At 40.8% G+C, this 17,888-nt stretch overlaps 2 protein-coding genes across 7 annotated transcripts in view; one reads left to right on the forward strand and one right to left on the reverse strand.

Annotated features, from left to right (window-relative positions):
- Positions 1-755, forward strand: part of ulk4 (unc-51 like kinase 4) — a 244,137-nt gene extending 243,382 nt beyond the window's left edge. For 3 of the 4 annotated variants that reach the window (XM_048152779.1, XM_048152780.1, XM_048152778.1), the window contains one exon: positions 243-755. In XM_048152779.1, the coding sequence (XP_048008736.1) occupies positions 243-536 (294 nt within the window). In that variant the 3' untranslated portion in view covers positions 537-755. The remainder of the gene's footprint in view (positions 1-242) is intronic. The other variant, XM_048152781.1, reaches the window with a different exon arrangement.
- On the reverse strand, positions 508-17,671 carry ctnnb1 (catenin (cadherin-associated protein), beta 1). 3 transcript variants are annotated; one of them, XM_048152783.1, is made up of 17 exons: positions 17,494-17,671; positions 9,200-9,244; positions 8,845-9,069; positions 8,252-8,505; positions 7,919-8,157; positions 7,528-7,729; positions 6,555-6,699; positions 6,355-6,458; positions 6,224-6,250; positions 5,492-5,830; positions 5,205-5,363; positions 4,918-5,037; positions 3,446-3,596; positions 3,008-3,129; positions 2,669-2,729; positions 1,498-1,723; positions 508-1,278 (listed from the first exon to the last, which is right to left on the reverse strand). In XM_048152783.1, exons 2-16 carry the CDS (start codon positions 9,210-9,212, stop codon positions 1,515-1,517), a joined length of 2,370 nt encoding a protein of 789 aa, XP_048008740.1. In that variant the 5' UTR covers positions 9,213-9,244; positions 17,494-17,671; the 3' UTR covers positions 508-1,278; positions 1,498-1,514. The 3 variants fall into 3 exon arrangements, with proteins under 3 accessions (XP_048008740.1, XP_048008742.1, XP_048008741.1); XM_048152785.1 differs by lacking the exon at positions 1,498-1,723; XM_048152784.1 differs by lacking the exon at positions 6,224-6,250 and having other exon boundaries at positions 17,494-17,670.
- Between the last annotated feature and the right edge of the window lie 217 nt (positions 17,672-17,888).

Here is a 17,888-nt window from a genome sequence, read left to right on the forward strand (position 1 = left end):
GCGGCGTCTCGCAAGTGTGCGCGCCAGATAAAAGACTGTGATGGACAGACCCTGCGATCTGAGACTTCTATTTGCTGACTTAAAGCAATGAGCTTGAGTCTTGTATTGTGCATTTGCTGTACATGAATGACTGACTTGTGTGAGAAATCCAATGTTTGGACTACCGTATAAATGAAATTAACTCAATTGATTTCGTTGAAAGCATGTGTAGGATATCACAATCACTTTTTTCTCTTTTCCAGGTCCCAATCAGACATGACAGTGGAATCACTAGCTGCAGAGATCCTGAAGTCCATTGGGTCCCAGGCAGAATTGAGATCCACACAACAGAGTTTCTCTCCTGGTATTTAATACGTGTGTATATATTTGTACTTTATTCTAATACGTGTGAAAAACCTGTAAATATTTCACAATGGATACTGCACATTTGTAAATCTAGATTGAATGTAACACTTTTCAACTTTAGAGCATGCCAGAAATTTTCCAAAAATAAAAATGTCCGCAAAATTAAATTTAAAGTCCATTTTATTGTTTAGCCAGGTCATAACCAAGTCTCCAACCAACAATTGCAGGCTACAATAATTAGGGGTTCTTTTCAAAACCTTTCTAAAGCTACCATCAAAAAATAGATCAAGACAGGGAAAAGAAATAAAAAGGAAAAAAAAAAAAAGAAAAGAAAAAAAAGAGCAAAACTGGCCCCAACTGATTGCAAACCCTTTGGAACATTTGTGATTTCATTAAAGCAAGAGAACTGATATTTGGACTTCTCCAATTCTTGGTTTTATACAAAAGCTACACAATGTTACATTTGATAAGAATACAATTGAACTGATTAATTAGTGTTCTACACCATAAACTCGATAAAATCTCGGATGGATCATTACCACTATAACTCAACACTATGAGAGAAAGAGAGACAGTCGAAAGGAATACAAAGTTCTGCAAAATAAAAGACGAATATCATAAAGCAAGCTAGATAAGTACCATTACAGACTGAAATATCCTTTGAAAAATAAAACGTAATAAAAAGTACAGGCAAGGCTAAGGTTGAAAACTCCATCTTAGGATTTGCTTTTTGGGCTTTCTTCTGTCAATCACACCAAATTCTGACCGACTAAGACCAGAACAAAAGTTTTACTTCCATGTGTTCCCATAGGAAACTCAGCTTGTATTAGTGTGTCAGGCACTTTCAGAGAAACTAGCCCACTCTCTTGAGCCCGCTCAGCAACTCTACAGGCCAAAATCACAATGCAGGTTCATTCAGATCAGACGATACAGCTGCAGCAGAGAGAAAAGAGGGGACAAACAGATTAGAATCCCATTAAACGCACACATACAGGATTGTAATGAATTCAGATGCAGCTCAGATTAGTTCTGCTACCGGCGTGCTTTACTCCAGCCTTTCAAATCTCCTACACACACAGTGCGGTCAGCACAGATCAAACACAACCGGCCGTTCGCGAATCGAGTGCGTGTTCGGCCGTCTCGGTGCCTCACCTAAAAAGTCATTGTATTTACAGATCGGTATCGAACCAGGCCAGCTGATTGCTGTCGCCTGGCGGGAGGCCGTCGATCAGGTCCTGGGCGTGGCCGAGGTCGGGAAGGCCGTCTACGGGGTAATCTGGGCCGGGGTGGTGCCCGCCCATCTCGTGCTCCATCATGGGATCCATGCCCATGGCATCCTGCCCGTAACCTCCGGAATGGAAGGAGCGGTAGCTTGGGTCTGGAGGACGAGGGGAGTGGATGGGAAGTGGAGGGAGCACACACACACACACACACACACTTACACGTTAGAGGAAGCATATTAAACAGGCAGCTTACAAAAGCACAACCTCAGACCCACAAGACCAGACTCAACTGGAAACTGGCATTTTCCATGAAGACGGTACACTTTGGTGCCCCACTTCAGAGCTTTGAGGACTATTAATCCATCCATCTTAACTTTCTGGTGCTCTTCGGTAATTTTTGATTGAAAATTTTTTTTTTTTTTTTGAATTTTTTACTTCACTGGAATGGTATGAAACTTGGTACTTGCTATGTGAAAAAAAAAAAAAAAAAAAAAATCATGGACATGATTCAAAAAGGTTAAATGGTCCTGAAAAAAAAAGTCGCTTTGGAAAAATGACAGCATTGGTAATTAATGGGAGATGAATTTCACCTAGTGAACACTTTTGGTACTGCAGCCAAACAAAGTCTTACTGAAAGCTCATTTTTTGAGATATCAAGCTCAAATTTGGAACACAACTTGTTTAGATTTATGGTATATATTGATGATATATATATATATATATATTTTTTTTTTTTTTTTTTTTTTTTTTTTTTAAGTTGGACAAACAAGGAAATGTTAGCCAGAATGACTATTCACTTTCATTGCATTAAAAAAAAAAGAAAAAAAAGAAATGGTGACTAAAGCTGTCTGGTTCTAACATTATGCCTAAAACAAATTCATGTTGTAAGGTGTCATGTATTTGAAACAACATGAGGTGTTCCTTTTTTTAGTCCGCTATCATATTAAGAGTTCCAGGCCCTATTCAGTACCCTCTTCGTGTAAAGTGCCAGCTGTGTTCAGCTCTAGGTTTGGTGGGTGAAGGCTGATGAAGCAGTGGATTAGTGAGTATCACACCCAGATGCTGAGAGCTGATCTCATTTCTGAGAATGATGAACTTACCGTCCTGTCTGTAGCCTAGAGGCTCTCCCTGTGCACCGATGTCCAGCCCTAGATCTCCAGTCTGCAAACAGACACGCAAGAAAAGAGGAACGCTCACTTCAACCTCTAATTCTACATATATCAGGGCTGAATCAGTTCCACAAATGCTTTCGAAGTGCTCGAGGCTCATAAAAACAATAATGCTTTGTTAGAAAGAATCACCTGCCCAGTAAATTCAGATATAACACCCACATCTGTCATAACAGATTCTGTAATGCACTGGGAATTTATAGGCTTAATCTACAGCAGGGCTCTGTGCCAGCGTTGATTGCAGGATTTAGCAGAGATGAGCCCCCTTACCTCGTTCCAGGTCATGGGCTCAGTTCTGAACAGAGAGCTGGTGAGCTCCACAGACAGTCGTTTCTTGTAGTCCTGGGGCTTATCCTCAGACATGCGGAACAGAACTGCGGCAGCATACGTGGCTGTGGGCGAGAGATAGCAACGTTAGTGTGACCGAGAAAACATTCGAGCCAGCCCTGCTCACCTCAGCCACTGCCTCCAGTGGAAATCAGTGCAGAGCTGGGAAAACAAATCTGCATAGCATTTTGTATTCACACTTGCTCCTCTGTTTATTCTGTGGAAGTGTAACTTGTTTCTGCAAACTTTATCTTGAAGACATCGCAAGGCAGTGACACAGCGTGCTGCCTTTATTATATTTAATTGTCTTTCTGCATTATTCTGTATCGGTTGCATGGGCACACACTTGCAGTTTATTAGAAGAGGAGAGAGCACACTCACCAACGCCCTCGTTTCTGGAGTGGAGGAGCTCTGTGAGGGGAGCGGTGGCTCCTTCTGCCTCGATGGCCTCGGCTGCCTCCTTATCCTGAGCCAGCTCACACAGCACACCTGCAGCCACACGCTGGATGTTCTCGATAGGAGAATACAGCAACTGCAGAGAGAGAGAGAGAGAGAGAGAGAGAGACACACACGTCAGACGGGATGAAACTAGTTCAGCAGATGTAATTACAACTTAAAGGGTTAGTTCACCCAAAAATGAAAATTCTGTCATTTATTACTCACCCTCATGTCGTTCCACACCAGTAAGACCTTCGTTCATCTTCGGAACATAAAATACGATTTTTGATGAAATCAGAAAATCTTTGACTCATCCATACACAGCAATTTAATTACCACTGTCAAGGCCCAGAAAGGAGTAAAGACATCGTTAAAATGGTCCTCGTGACTACTGTGGTTCAACCTTAATTTTATGAAGCGACAATTTTTGTGCGCAAAGACAAAACGAAAATAACTTTATTCAACCATTTCTTCTCTTCCCCGTCACTCTCCTATGTGGTTTACGTTGTATAGACAGTGCAGTGCTTCCGTGTTCTATGTCAGAATGCTGGATCATTATTGGCCGGCTCCTGCGTCAGTATCACACGCATACGTCGTGCCGCTCGTGAACAGCTTTGGCCAATACTGAGCCGGCATTGGGACGTTAACACGGAAGCGCTGCACTGTCTATACAACATAAACAGCCTAGGAGAATGACAGGGAATAGAAGTTTTTTTTTTGTTATTGTCGTCACTACATAACATTAAGGTTGAACCACTCCAGTCACATGGACTATTTTAACTTTTACTGATTAATCATTACATTTTTACTACCTTTCTGGGGCTTGGAAGTGGTAATTAAATTGCTGTCTCTGGAGGGGTCAGAGAGCTCACAGATTTCATAAAAAATATATGTGTGTTCCGAAGATGAAAAAGGTCTTACGGGTTTGGAACAACATGAGGGTGAGTAATTGATGACAGAATTTTCATTTTTGGATGAATTAACCCTTTAAATGTCAGGAAACAAGGGTCACCCAAAATTTCACTATTACTTAATTCACTAAAATAGAACAATAGAGTGATAGTTCGATGAAACAGTAGAATAATAGAGGTAGAATGAATGTGCGAATGATAGATAAGCAACAGGCAGAACGATAGAACGACGAAACAATAGATGCAATAGACTGAACAAATGAGCAAACAAACGAAAGATAGATCAATAGACATAGAATGAACAAACTGTAGATTGAATGACAGAACGATAAAACGAATGAATGGACAAAACAGATCAATAGGCCGAAAGAATGACAATACTGATATAAGAAACTATATTGAATGAACAAACAAAAGACAGAAAAATCGACCAACGATAGGTAGATCAATATACAGAACAAATGACAAGATGACAACAGAGAGAGTGAGCTCTCAGTGACTGACCTGAACAAAAAGTGGAATAGTGTTAAGTCCTCTGATGACAATTCTGTTATGAATGTCTCTGGCTAGAATGTGCAGAGCTCCAGTGCAGCCCTCCACAATCTCCTCCATACGCACACCCTCCTGAAACACACAACACACATGAGATTCATTCACCTTGCCCTTCTGCAAGAAGCATTTCACATGTATATTTTAACTTCTGAGCTAAAAGGTTTCATTTCAGAATCATGAAATTTCACAATTCAGCTGCCTTAAAAAAAAAAACTGCCGATCATATGACCATGACTCACCACAAACTGCTGCTGTGTTCCACCCATGGAGGTGCGTCTCTGAGTGTCCTGATGGGCCCTGACCAGAAGCTGCACCAGGCGGGGAATGGCACCCTGCTCTCTGAGCGGGGCGTGGTTGGCAGGGCACAGCGCCAGGTTACGGATTAGTCCAACTGTGGCCTGGGAGAGAATACATAAAAAATTGTTGAAATATACCTATTTTTATTGAAAAAATAATAATCATTTCAGTTCAGGCACAACAAAAGCCACTAAAAGACAGGAGTGATGACCTCAAGTCAATTACATACCTTAATGAGAGGCCAATGTGAGGGAGGGTGGAGTAATTTGACCACCACAGGTAGCCCATAGTGCAGCCGCACTGCATTCTGGGCCATCTCTGCATCCTGGTGTCTGGAAGTAAGGTGACGGAGAGCACAGATAGCAGGCTCCGTGATGTCTTCTCTGTCTCCGGCACGAAGAACAGTGCGCACAAGGGCCTCGATGCCACCCACTTGGCACACCATCATCTTGTTCTTGTAGTTGTTGCAGGTGAGGTTGGACAGGATTCCAGCAGCACACGTCACCACATTGATGTCGTCCGAACCAAGCAACTGGACCAGGGTGCCCAAGAGCCCCTCCATACCCTCCTGTAGACCAGAAGGAACCAGAGTTGAGACACACATCTTTCTTTAACCCATCCATGACAAACTCGATCCAGGATTTTTTTTTAGTCCCGCACACGACCAGCCACAGCCACTCGTAACATTTTACTACACGTTACATGAGGTTGTAAGCCTACCATGAGTGGGTAAACGGTTAAATACACAAAATCATTCCAGAAATGTTTTGATAATTCAAGAATTCTGACATCACAACAACAGCAGGGTGAAATGTACACATAGCGCAGGCATTACAACCAAATGTAGCATCCGTTCATGCTCCATCGACACTGCTCTTTCACAATTTGATGTCCTGTGTGGAGTCAGAGCTGGCTACAGCCCTCAACCCCCATCACAGACAAAGGCAGGAATGACTGTTACCTGCACATCTACTTCTGCTAAAGACGTCTTCTCCATGGAAACAATGGGGAGACAGAAAGAGAGGGCTCATGTAGGAAGAACAGAAGACAGCGTAAAAGAGCTGAGGGAAAAAGAGACAGACGGATCGGTACCTGTTTGGTGGCAGCATCTGAAAGATTCCTCAAAGTCCACAAGCAGTTCTGTACCAGTCGCTGACTGGGGTCTGTGAGATGGAGGCCGAGTGCCTGCATGCCACCTGAAAACAGACACGAAGCTTCCATGTTCAAACCATCCTAAATCGTCAACCTTACGCTATGATATACTGGACTAAACTGAAGACAGATGGTCTTACCAGCCTCAACGATGGCAGGTTTGTTGCTGGAGCAAACAGAGAGCACTTTGAGCACTCGACTGGTGGTCCACAATAGTTTCTCATAGGTGTAGGTCCTCATGATGTTGACCAGAGCCTGTGGGCCTCCGCTGGCCAGAATGATAAGCTGAAAAGAAAAGTAAATTGCATGTGTTTACTCAGTTTACCCAAGTTAACATTTACTCCATACTGCACAGCTCAAACCTGGTAACTTTGTTAATAAATGACCAAATATGTACAAAAACAGGCAAATAAGTGCATGTGGCAAATAAGTAAAATAATATAGTAGGACTGCACGATTAATCAAATGTGATTATCAAAAATCACAAAGACTGTGATAATTAAATATATGTGCTGCATGTTTCAGAGGGAAGTGTGGCAATGTGCTTATTTACACGCAACCTCGTGATCTAGTGTTTTCAGTGTCTCGGAGTGGCTCGGTTCACAGTAAAAGCTGCTCCTCACCAACTCCATTTCTGCATGTGCTCTGAGTTTGAGTCATTTGAAATGTGTATTTAGGAACACAACATGTGACAACTTGAGAAGATGGGAAACCGGCTGTGAACAAGCACCAAAATAAAAGCTCAATGGTTTAATACTTGAAAAAGAAGAAATTAAGACAGTCATAAACATTAGTAATGTAATTGAGCAAATTGTGCAGCCCTACAAAACCAGCACAGCAAACCTGGAGCACTTTAAATTAAATTGTTTTAGCAGAATTTTTTTTTTTCCCAAATTGTGCAGCCCTATAATATAGACAGACATTCAGCACAGAGGTGGTCAACATCAAGGTGCAAATAAATAACGCTTAATCTAAATATAGAGGTATTTTGTTGCTGTGCTAAAATGAGTGATGTAAGATTTTGAAGAAAAAAAAACACCCCGTAAACAGGTGTGAAGTTGGCCAAGCACCCTTCCGTGATGTGCCAAGTTTTGAAATTTTTTTGCTTCTTACTTTGCTTTCCTGATTTCCGTATGCCAGAATCTGAAGGCAGTCTGTCGTGATGGCGAGGAATTTCACATTTGTTTTGTTTAACAAGGCCACCATTTTCTGTAGGCCTCCAGCCAGACGGACAGCCATCTTGGCCCCTTCCTGGTGCAGTAGCAGATTGTGTAGAGTCGTAATGGCATAAAACAATACAGAGTCCACCGGGGAGCTGAAGAGACCACATCAAAATCAATTAGCACCAAACTACAGATAAATGAAAATGGATTCAAGCTTAGGCACACAGAGCATGTCTCAATATGACTCAGTCCTTGAATTCCAACACACTGCAACTCCCCCGATTCAAAATTCATTATGGTTGATACATGTGCTTAAAAACACAGCATGAAGGAGAACCAACCCAAGCATTTTGACGAGGGCAGGGATGCCTCCCGATTTGAAGATGGCAAGCAGGCCTTCTCTGTGGTGGGAAAGGTTGTGCAGGGTGCCGGAGGTGCAGCGGGCCGTTTCTACATCACTGGTGTTCTGCATGGTCCTCACAATGGCTGACACCATTTGTGGGGATCGCATGATGGCGTGACGAGAGGCCTCCTTCTTAGAGAGCTGATGCACCATCACAGCTGCCTTATTAACCACCACCTGATGGAGGAAAAAAAAAAAAAAAGAAGAAAAGCCATTAGCGCACTCTCACATTGTCACAGCACTGGATGTTTTTGACAATCTGGCTTCCAACCTGATCCTCATCATTCAGTAGTTTGGTAAGCTCTGGAATGGCGCGGGTGGCCAGCTCTGCATCGTCCTGGTAGTTGATGAGGTTGACCACGGCGTGTTTGAGCATCTGCGAGGGCTCGGCCAGGCGCTGGACGTTGGTGGGGTGAGCAGAGTCAAACTGTGTGGAAGGTATCTGCATGCCCTCATCTAGAGTCTCGGGGAACATGGCCGCCCGGACTCTCTGGGCTCTGGTCATGGCGTACTGACCATCAATGTCTACAGAGAAGCATAGTACTATATAAAGTCTTGTGCACAGTTAATCAAAATGACTTCAAAGATCTATTATGTCTATGAATATAATCGAGTGATTGTTAATTCCACATTGAAAAGATACAAACAAGCCAGAACAATAAGCAATTGTCTCAGCATCATGTCTTACATAACCCTTGTCAGTGCAGTTCATAGTTTAAATAAGTGAATTGTGCATTTTCCATTCCAACATTCAAGGGTTTTTTTTGACTCAACCACACATTAATTAAATTAAGCCCTTGTTTTTTTCCAAATATATTCTTTCCACAATTTCAAAAACAACAAGACAATAGAATCGGCACATACCTGCTACCTGCTCCTGGTTGAAGGACTGGTTAAAGCCCTGCTCCCATTCATAAAGCACCTGATTATCCACATCTTCATCCTCTGGGTTGCCCTTGCCGCTCAGGGATGGGGCAGTGGTTGTGGCCCCAGAGTGGATACCTGAGTCCAGGTAAGACTGCTGCTGCCAATGGCTGACCGCAGCCTTGCGATCCGGCTCCATGGCCATGTCCAGCTCCATCAAGTCAGCTGCACATGAAACATTACACAATGAGTTAATAAATAGTATATTAGGCAAGAAGTAGTATTTAAACTCTTCTACAAGTTTCTATAGTAAAATATTTTTGGTGTAACAAGTTGAAATGTCAGAAGAACTTACATTGGGTAGCCATGATTCTCTCACAGCCAAGCACAGCTTCCTAATCTGAAACACACACAGCAACATGGTTAATTTCACATTCGTAGTACCAACTCTCTCTCTCTCATATAGTCAAACACAGCTCAAACACATTCCAGAGAAGTCCAGCATGAAGCACACACAAGCCCCAGTGTTCGGACTGAATGCTCTCTGTCTCCTAACCTGACTGCAGCTGGGATGAAAGAGTGAGGCAGGATGTGCCGCACTACACACACAGCTACTCTTATTATCTGCAGGTCCCTCATGATACTCCCCGGAAAGACACACGGTGAAACAATAAACAGAGCTACAGGAAATCAAAGGCCTTTGTGATAATTCAGGAATTTAGGGGTTATTGTAGGAGTTTCTACATTTATCATTCAAAAGTGTGCATTTATCAGCTAGAAAGAAAAAAAAAATGGTCAAGAAGTTATTACATTACGTATGTAAAACAATGTAAATGACATCAAGGTAACATTATCTACCCAGCTGACAACAATGAGGTTTTGTTGATACTGACAATATTTTAATTTTTCAAAACAAATGTCTTTTTTTAAAATCAGCAAACATTTGAATTTATAGCCATGTAATTTCCTGCTATCACCACAGATACTGCTAATTTAACTTATTTTTGCATTGAGGAAGGTTCAAAGAAAGATATTTTTTTTTTATATGTTTCAAAACAAATGACATTTTCCGCTTAAAAATAGACCTAAATATAACAGGACTCACAATGACATATTTCTTCCAAAAATACCCATATACAAATCCATATTTGTGATTTTGCAAAGTAATTCCATCACAAGCATGTTAAAAAAAAGCTTGAACTATTAGCGTTACTCCAAACATCCAACCCCCATCTCCTCCTCTAAGCCATGAGGGATCTTAACACATTCACTAGCAAAAGAGGTGCTAAAGGTTTATATGACCTTCAATAATGTGCTCAGCCAGAAACCCCACCATCACAACAGCGTCAATATGCACATGACATTCTTTACCGATTGCCCATCAACGTCAGCAGTTAACACCTACTGAAGTGATACTGAATTCAGTGTCTCAGTCTGGGGGGCCCCCAGTCTCCTTCCCTATTGTGAGGCCTCTTCCAGAATTACCATAACACAAGCTCAGAGCCCACCTCCTTTATTCAGACGTACAACACCCCTCTCCAAGTCAGCAGGCAGAATGCAACCCCTCTCCGAGACATCCAGCATTCACATGTAGCCTTGGGACCGAAACTGGCTGCCCATGCCTCTCCATTGTGTTGATTAGCAAAACATACTGTTCCTCTCAGTTAAACAACTCTTACAAAACACAAACATGTTGCAGCATGTGAAAAGGTCACTCGGCAGAACGTTTGTTTCATTAAGCTATCATCAACATTTTGCTGTTCTTGTTCAAGAGCTGTTAGTCCATGTCGAACAACACCTCAGGAGGTGTAGCTTAACGAGTGCAGCAAGGACTTGGAATTATTCAGAGAAAAATAACTTTCCTGTGCATTCGGCTCTATAGTCTCGCACACATTCACTATTGTCAGGATTTGGCTCTCGAAAGCAGGCTCTTAAAGTTCAGGAGCTAAATTAGGTCAAGTGAAGAAAAGCTAGACTGGAATACAGATGTGTGTGCTGTTGCACAGTCTATGGATAAACCTCAACTATTCAGAAACAAATTAAATTAACAGTGCTTTATATATTTATTTAATTTTCAATAACAGAAGAATTCAGGTAAGAAATACAAAAATTCAATAATTAAATGTAAAAATAATCACTGCATAATCTTTAGTGCATTAATTACAGCAGGGCTTGACAATAAGGACTGCCGATGGCCTGGGGTCAGCAAAAAAATGACGTTCGGGACAGTTGATGGAACTGTCACTTGCCCAATCTGGCCGGCGCTGCATCGTCAAGGAAAGTTTATCATAAGCCTTGCCAATTTAAATATTCAAGCACAAGAAGACGTGAAAGAACTCAATTCAATACTCGTGTGCTGTGAGAAGTTTGGTGTGTGCAAACTGCACATCTGAAGCACGCGCACAGAAAGCAGCCTCTCAGACAGGACGCGAATGCTGAATTGAGTTCTCTTTCACATCGCCTTGCGCTTGAATGGACATTCTCATAAAATTGTCAAAATGGCCATATTTCTAAGTCATAAACATTGTCTTATGTCTTAAGTGAACGTAAACAGTTGATAAATAAAATGCATAACAGTATATTGGATCCGTGCAGCTCTTAAAGTGACAGCAGCAGGATTTTTTTTTATGTAAAAAAAAAAAAAAAAGGACAAATGGAAAAAAAAATTAAACTGATCTTGACAACTTTTGTAATAAGGATTAATATTTTTATAATTTATTCAGTGAAGACTTTGAAGTGCTATTTTACATTTGACCTGAAAAATACTGTTAAAAACATGAAGAGCACTGTTTATTTGTATATTTGTTTTATAGTATTTATTTGTGCTATTGCTCGTAATTTGACTATTTGTTCTTTCTTTATTACTGACGGTTTACCTGTTAGTTAGGCTAGTAGTTTTTGGTGTCAAACTCATTAAAAAAAAAAAAAAATCTATGCTTTCACTTCCTTTAATCCCTCCCTATTCTAGCTTATGCTACTCTGAAACTTTGTATTTTCGAGCACTTGTGGTGTCTATTTGCCTCTACACGATGAATCGCTTGCTGTATTCCGCACCTGTAAAAGCTACAAAAGTTTAGTCAAGCAGTGTGATTCCCTCTTTTCTTTTGTTGCTCGATTAACATTAATGACAGACAGCAGCAGGTTTATTAGATTAAGACCTAATGCACGGATCTAATATAATATTACACATCAGATTTCCATGGCTTATTGCTCTTGATTCTGTTTAGCATCAAGCACATCCTGCACTATTTCACATTCACGCATGTTCTTTTCGTAAAAATCAAAATATCAGAAACTTCCTAAGGTTGCTTCGAAGTTGTGGATCTTCGAAAACTGAGCCTCTTGCAAAGTTACAAAACATGCTGCGTGAGAATGAAACTTGATTGCTGAACATGGAGGGGCGGGGCGGCATATTTCCGGCTTATATTTTCAGCCTTTTTCTCTTTCGGCCAAAAAACGAAATGCATTTTCGGCCGATAATTTCCGGTGGCCGAAAATTCAGTGCATCTTTAATATCAGCATTATGATGCATCATAAAAACTATTATATTCCACAACTCTAGACAAATTGCTGTAGCCGACTCAGTTCAAGCGGAAGCACAGAAACATGATGATTTCTACCTTTTTACTACTAGTTGTAGCACACACAAAAAAACAAACATGAATGAACAATAGAAGGTATGCTGAAATAAACAGTATGACTTATTTAACCTGTTAGTGATGTTTTCATTAATGCATGTAATAAATAAATGCATGTAATAAATAAATCTTTCATGAAGTGTAACTACAGCCACTGTTTCAATAATGTATTGGAATAAAAGCATTATATTAATAGGGTGTTGCAAACTGGCTAATTAGCCATTTAAATGTTTGTATACAACTTAAATGTTTGTTTTTATTGGTGTTGCCTAATTATAGTAGTCAACATTTGGATCAAAATCTTTCAAAGTTGTCCTAAACTTCTTCTTAAGACAACTTAGTTCTTAGAACAACTTTGATGAACTTTTCTTGATCCACTTCAAATGCTGACTACTGTATCAACCGATTATTAAAAAAAAACTATATTCAGTATCTTTAGTTTGCATTACTACAACCAAAAGTTTAATCAAACTGTACCGTAGCTCGACAGTGAAACCAAAAGCAGGCCGTGTTGTGAATGATGAAGTTAAGGAATGGAAATCTCACCTGGACCAACAAAGTGGTGCCAAAACAAACCCCTGGCCCAGGAGGAGAACGGAACTGACACACCAAAGAATACAAAACTCTCTCAAATCCTGTACAGCACTGCGTCAAACAGAGTCAAAATGACACGGTCAGCTCTTATGGCATGTATATTTGCCAATAACGAGGACAGTTCCTCTAGGAGGCAGCTTTCAGTATTCTGAATGCAGAGCATGGAAAGTGTGTTTGATAAGGGGATGTGTAAAACAGTGCTGCTGTGGCACTCCGCCTGGGGCTGCCGAGAGTTTCACAGCAGTCAGCCAGTCACTTGGTCTATGGTTCACAACATCTGGAATCAATTGGAGAGATAAACCCAGCAGCATACAGGCTTTAACCCCCCTGCGGTATGACTGCTCTCTTTCGCACGCAACGTAAGATGCCAACTGAGCCTCAGCCTCCAAGAAATCCCACACACAAGCTACACTTAAACAGTCCTCTTGCTCACAGTCAATTGAGATGATGCATGGAAATAAGTCCTAACAAACCACTACAGGTTAGTCTGTGTCACTGATGAGGTCATACTGGATGTATTTAGATGATCAAACTGACTCAACCCTTTCCAGAGCTCAATCGCTGGGTTATACAATCATCTGAATGGGCAATGATGAAGAGAAAGGTGAGCTCTTCTGAATTTTACCCTAGCTGAACTTCACTAGTAGTGTTGTCAAAAGTACCGACTTCGATACCAAGTCGATAGTGAAATTATAATGTGACGCTTTGAATGGATTCGTATACACCTCTGATTGGCCACTGTGTTCACATACTCATCAGATAAACTGTGATTGGCTACAATGATCAACGCTTTTCAAAAACATGTTGTAAATAGACATCAATGATGCGCTTCACAGAGCGCTTACACAGATGGGAGCGTTTGAAAGTAGGCGTCCATCACCGGACTGCTCCCGCTTTCAAATTCAAAAACTTCTGTGTGCTTTCAAACACTCCCATGAGTTGATCATTGTAGCCAATCACAGATATATATATGTTGAGCACGTGAATACAATGGCCAATCAGGAGTTTACGAATCCACTCAACAGCGCTCTAAGAGTCACATTTTTAAAGTTTCACTATTGACTTGGTATCAAAATCGGTACTTTTGACAACTCTATTCCCTAGTATCTTCATTTCACAGACAGACTTGCTTGGTTATGAAGAATCCCAACCATAATAACCACATTCGTGTGATTTTCACTGCCCGGCCAACATGCACATCTGAAACTAATCTGAATGTTTTGGTACCTCTACTGGGTGGAACATGGGTGGACTTGGCTACACATAAAAATGTGAGGGGGGGGGGGGGGGGGGATGCACAGTCCGCATAGAGCTCTAGCAGAAAGACTACTAACAATGAGCAGCAAATAAGCACTCATTACTCAAAGCCTGAATTTGACTTGGAACACAAATCTATGTTACGCATACTTAGAATTTCAGAGTCAGCATTGTGAGGAAAAGCAAACGTCTGCATCTCAAAACAATAGCCTGGACCAAACTCACTGTTCTTTTGTCATTAGTAACTTCATCCCCTAGCTGGAGCTCTATTCGAACTCCATGTCCATATGAAACTTTGCACTAAAATAAGTGTGAAGACAAAAAGAGAACAAACTAGCCTACACAGTTCATTTAAGATGCACTTATGTAATTCACACACACATGACTGCACCTGGGCTCCACATCAATATTAAAAGTATCCAATATATGGATACCAAAACAGACCAACTACAAAAAACTACAAAACAAACAGCCAAAGTTCTCCCAAACCCTGTGCCCATTTCATACTCCACGACAGGCTTCTCCAATGAAACTTAAGGAGGCTTGAGAAGACTGAGGCATTTGTTTGTAATCCTTGGCATTCAAACAGCATGTGAATTTAAATACCACCCAAATGGCTTGGGCTAAGTGCCTGTTGTGACCAGGGGCATGCAGCTTAGATAGCGATTTCAACACCCGCATTCGATTTCAGAAATCTGCCTATTGTGCGCAGTATTTCAAAAGATCTTAGTTGCTAGCTCCCAGGAACATCCTATACTACACATCTGCTCCCAATGTGTCAACCGTGATGAGAGATGCTGTAACAGCCCGAGTCTGCGCACACGTACACACCGAATACAGCTTGGCTCGATGTTTGACTTCACATTCAAAAACACACTGCTGATATGACTGCTAACCCAGACACTCATTTAGAGAGTTCAGGCATAAAGACTCAGAGTAAACAGTTGGGGGAAATATTGTGTGTATCAGACAAACACTTAGTCCACAGATAAAGGAAAAGGATTTACAAACCAATCAGAAAAACTAAAACTTTAAAAGTATTCTAGAAATGCTGGAAAGCTTGATAATGCACATGACTGCCATGCTGAATGGGTGGTGATGTATTAGAACTATCACAGGCATTTTATTAACTCAGATAGGATCAAAGAATATCAATTTAATGTGGGGAAGAAAAGTAAAATTGACTAATGTTCTCTTTTGAAAGTTTTTGCAGTTTTCCCAAGTAAAAATCTACATTGATTTCTCCATTCTTAAGGAGTGTTTACACAAAATCTTAATTTTAGATGGATTTAAACAGATGTTTGTCACTCACTGCACTGACATTAGCACAGTTATGATTCAACAAACACCAGTCATCATATAAACATCCCAAAACCTGTGGTTACTTCAACAGAAACTCTTAAATGCCCAACACAACTTTACTTACCCTTACATTGTTTCAAACCTGTATGAGTTTCTCTCTTCTGTTGAACACAAACAATATTTTGACAATGTCAGCAGACAGTTGATGGTAGCCATTAATTTCGATAGTATTTTTTTTCTTACTATGGAAGTCAGTGGCTACCCTCAACTGTTTGGTTACCGACATTCTTCAAAATCTCTTTTCAGTTCAGCAGAAGAAAGAAACTAATACAGGTTTGGAACACCACATGGGTGAGTAAATAATGACAGAAATTTCATTTTTGGGTGAACTATCCCTTTAAGTTAATGCAACAAAAAAAAAAAAAACTATTCATGGAGTCCCAACACAAATGAATTAAGTAACAATTTTACATATTAAAGTGGACTTGACACAAATTACGTTGAATAAAAAATTCAGCAATTATGTTGCTTTAGCTCATTTTAATTAAATGAATTGAACAAGCAGCAAAAATCTTTTTTTTTTTTTTCCCCAAATGTACGCTTACTGAATTTCCAGAACCTACCAAACCACCACAAAGTTTCATGGGAAAAAAAACAACAACAATGGATTAGTTACTACAACCAGGGATAAAAAAGACTAATACCTAATGTCTATGAAAAGGAAGGAAGCTAAATTAGTACTCCATGGCAGGGGTAGAGGAAAAGACACATGTTTGGTTTTCATTTTAAGCCACGTGAATCATTAACAAATTTACTGCCAGTGGTGCTTACAGGGGCGACTACGGTATCATATGCTGTGCTAAAAAAATAACCATTTAACACTAAAATATAAACCCACACATTCGCAGAACACAAGGGAGCTTGCAGGAAATAATGTATCATTTAGTAAAGCTGGAGACGGATGTAGTGTGAAGAAGAGGAGTTGGGGAGTGATGTATTGGTAGGGTATGCGCCCGTCCGCAAAGCCCGTGTGCGCGCATCGAGCCCGACGATCCCCACCCCCCATCAGCGCGAGCTCCAGCAGAGTCAGATTTCACTCAAGCTCCTCCTCGACTTCCTCTCAACGGCCAAACACTTTAAATGCCTTTGTTTGTTTCTTACTGAGAAACTTGGATATGGGTCATATTTACTACCGCATGATTTTACTAAAATCACAAGTGTTTATAATTCAAGGTGATACAGATGGCCAGGCATTTGAGCAGAACATGTTACCAAAAACTTGGTGTCCTCCAGATTTTTGTCAGTCACAAAAAAGTCTACATCTCGGGTTCAGTAAATACGCAAACGAGCTTGAAAAAGTCAACTAAAAGACTCCAGTTTATATTAGTTAACCACAGCCTAACTTTTAACCTAACGTTACCACCACATACCCGACTTAAACACAGATTTACTGTTGCGGTGAAACCAAACCAACTTTTTTGTTGCGTTTACACTGAGAATTCGCATATAACTAAATAATTCGTGTAAAAATGAGGTAGATATCCAGCTGAGTTAGCGGAGGATTTGACATGGTCTCCACAAAACACTTTTCCAGCCCTAAAATGCTAACCAAGCTAGCACCAAAGACACTAAATGTCTTAACTCTGAGCTTCAAATACACCTTTTCTGATTAATTAAAACGCCTACTCGAACAAATCCGCGTTTATATGAGTCAATGTAGGAGGAATTTGGTCGTGATTTTGCAGCAATACGTTATATCCAGTGGCTGATCTCCTCCTCATTCCCCACAGCTGCAGAAAGGCATTACCAAACATTCCGTACAATAACCAACAACACATTTAATCGGCAGAACACTTACCTGTATCAAAAGCTGTATATTCCTTTTTCGCTTTTCAGTACTTAAACACGAATAATGGCGACAATCCGTTGAGAAAATGTGAGAGAATGACCCGCAGCTCCTGCTGAGAGTGAATGTGTGCGCGAGGACTCCGCGCTCGCGCAGCAGCAGCACACTGGGAAAGATGGCGTCACTCCATATGTGCGCGAGCCATTATAAAAACTCCTACCCATACCATATCCTACCGCCTTCCGGAAAATTAGATCCCGTGCCGCCGGATCTTTATTGTAATTAAACAAAAAGACGTTTCCATACCCAACAACGGCTTACAGATATAAAATTGAGTAGTGTTGGAAATGGCGGCGCGCTGAACAGCCGAAATGTAAGATAATTTTAGGGAGTATGTAAAATAAGGA

This window comes from Megalobrama amblycephala, linkage group LG13 (genome assembly GCF_018812025.1).
Source record: "Megalobrama amblycephala isolate DHTTF-2021 linkage group LG13, ASM1881202v1, whole genome shotgun sequence".
NCBI classification, from domain to species: domain Eukaryota; kingdom Metazoa; phylum Chordata; class Actinopteri; order Cypriniformes; family Xenocyprididae; genus Megalobrama; species Megalobrama amblycephala.

Bases quoted from the DNA above. Each gene is read 5' to 3' on its own strand.
- ctnnb1 (XM_048152783.1), bottom strand. The intron at 7,730-7,918 runs GTTGGTTCTCCT...TGGTCTCTTCAG, and splicing joins GCCCTCGTCAAAATGCTTGG to CTCCCCGGTGGACTCTGTAT. The intron at 6,251-6,354 runs GTACCGATCCGT...TCCATGGAGAAG, and splicing joins CAGATGCTGCCACCAAACAG to ACGTCTTTAGCAGAAGTAGA.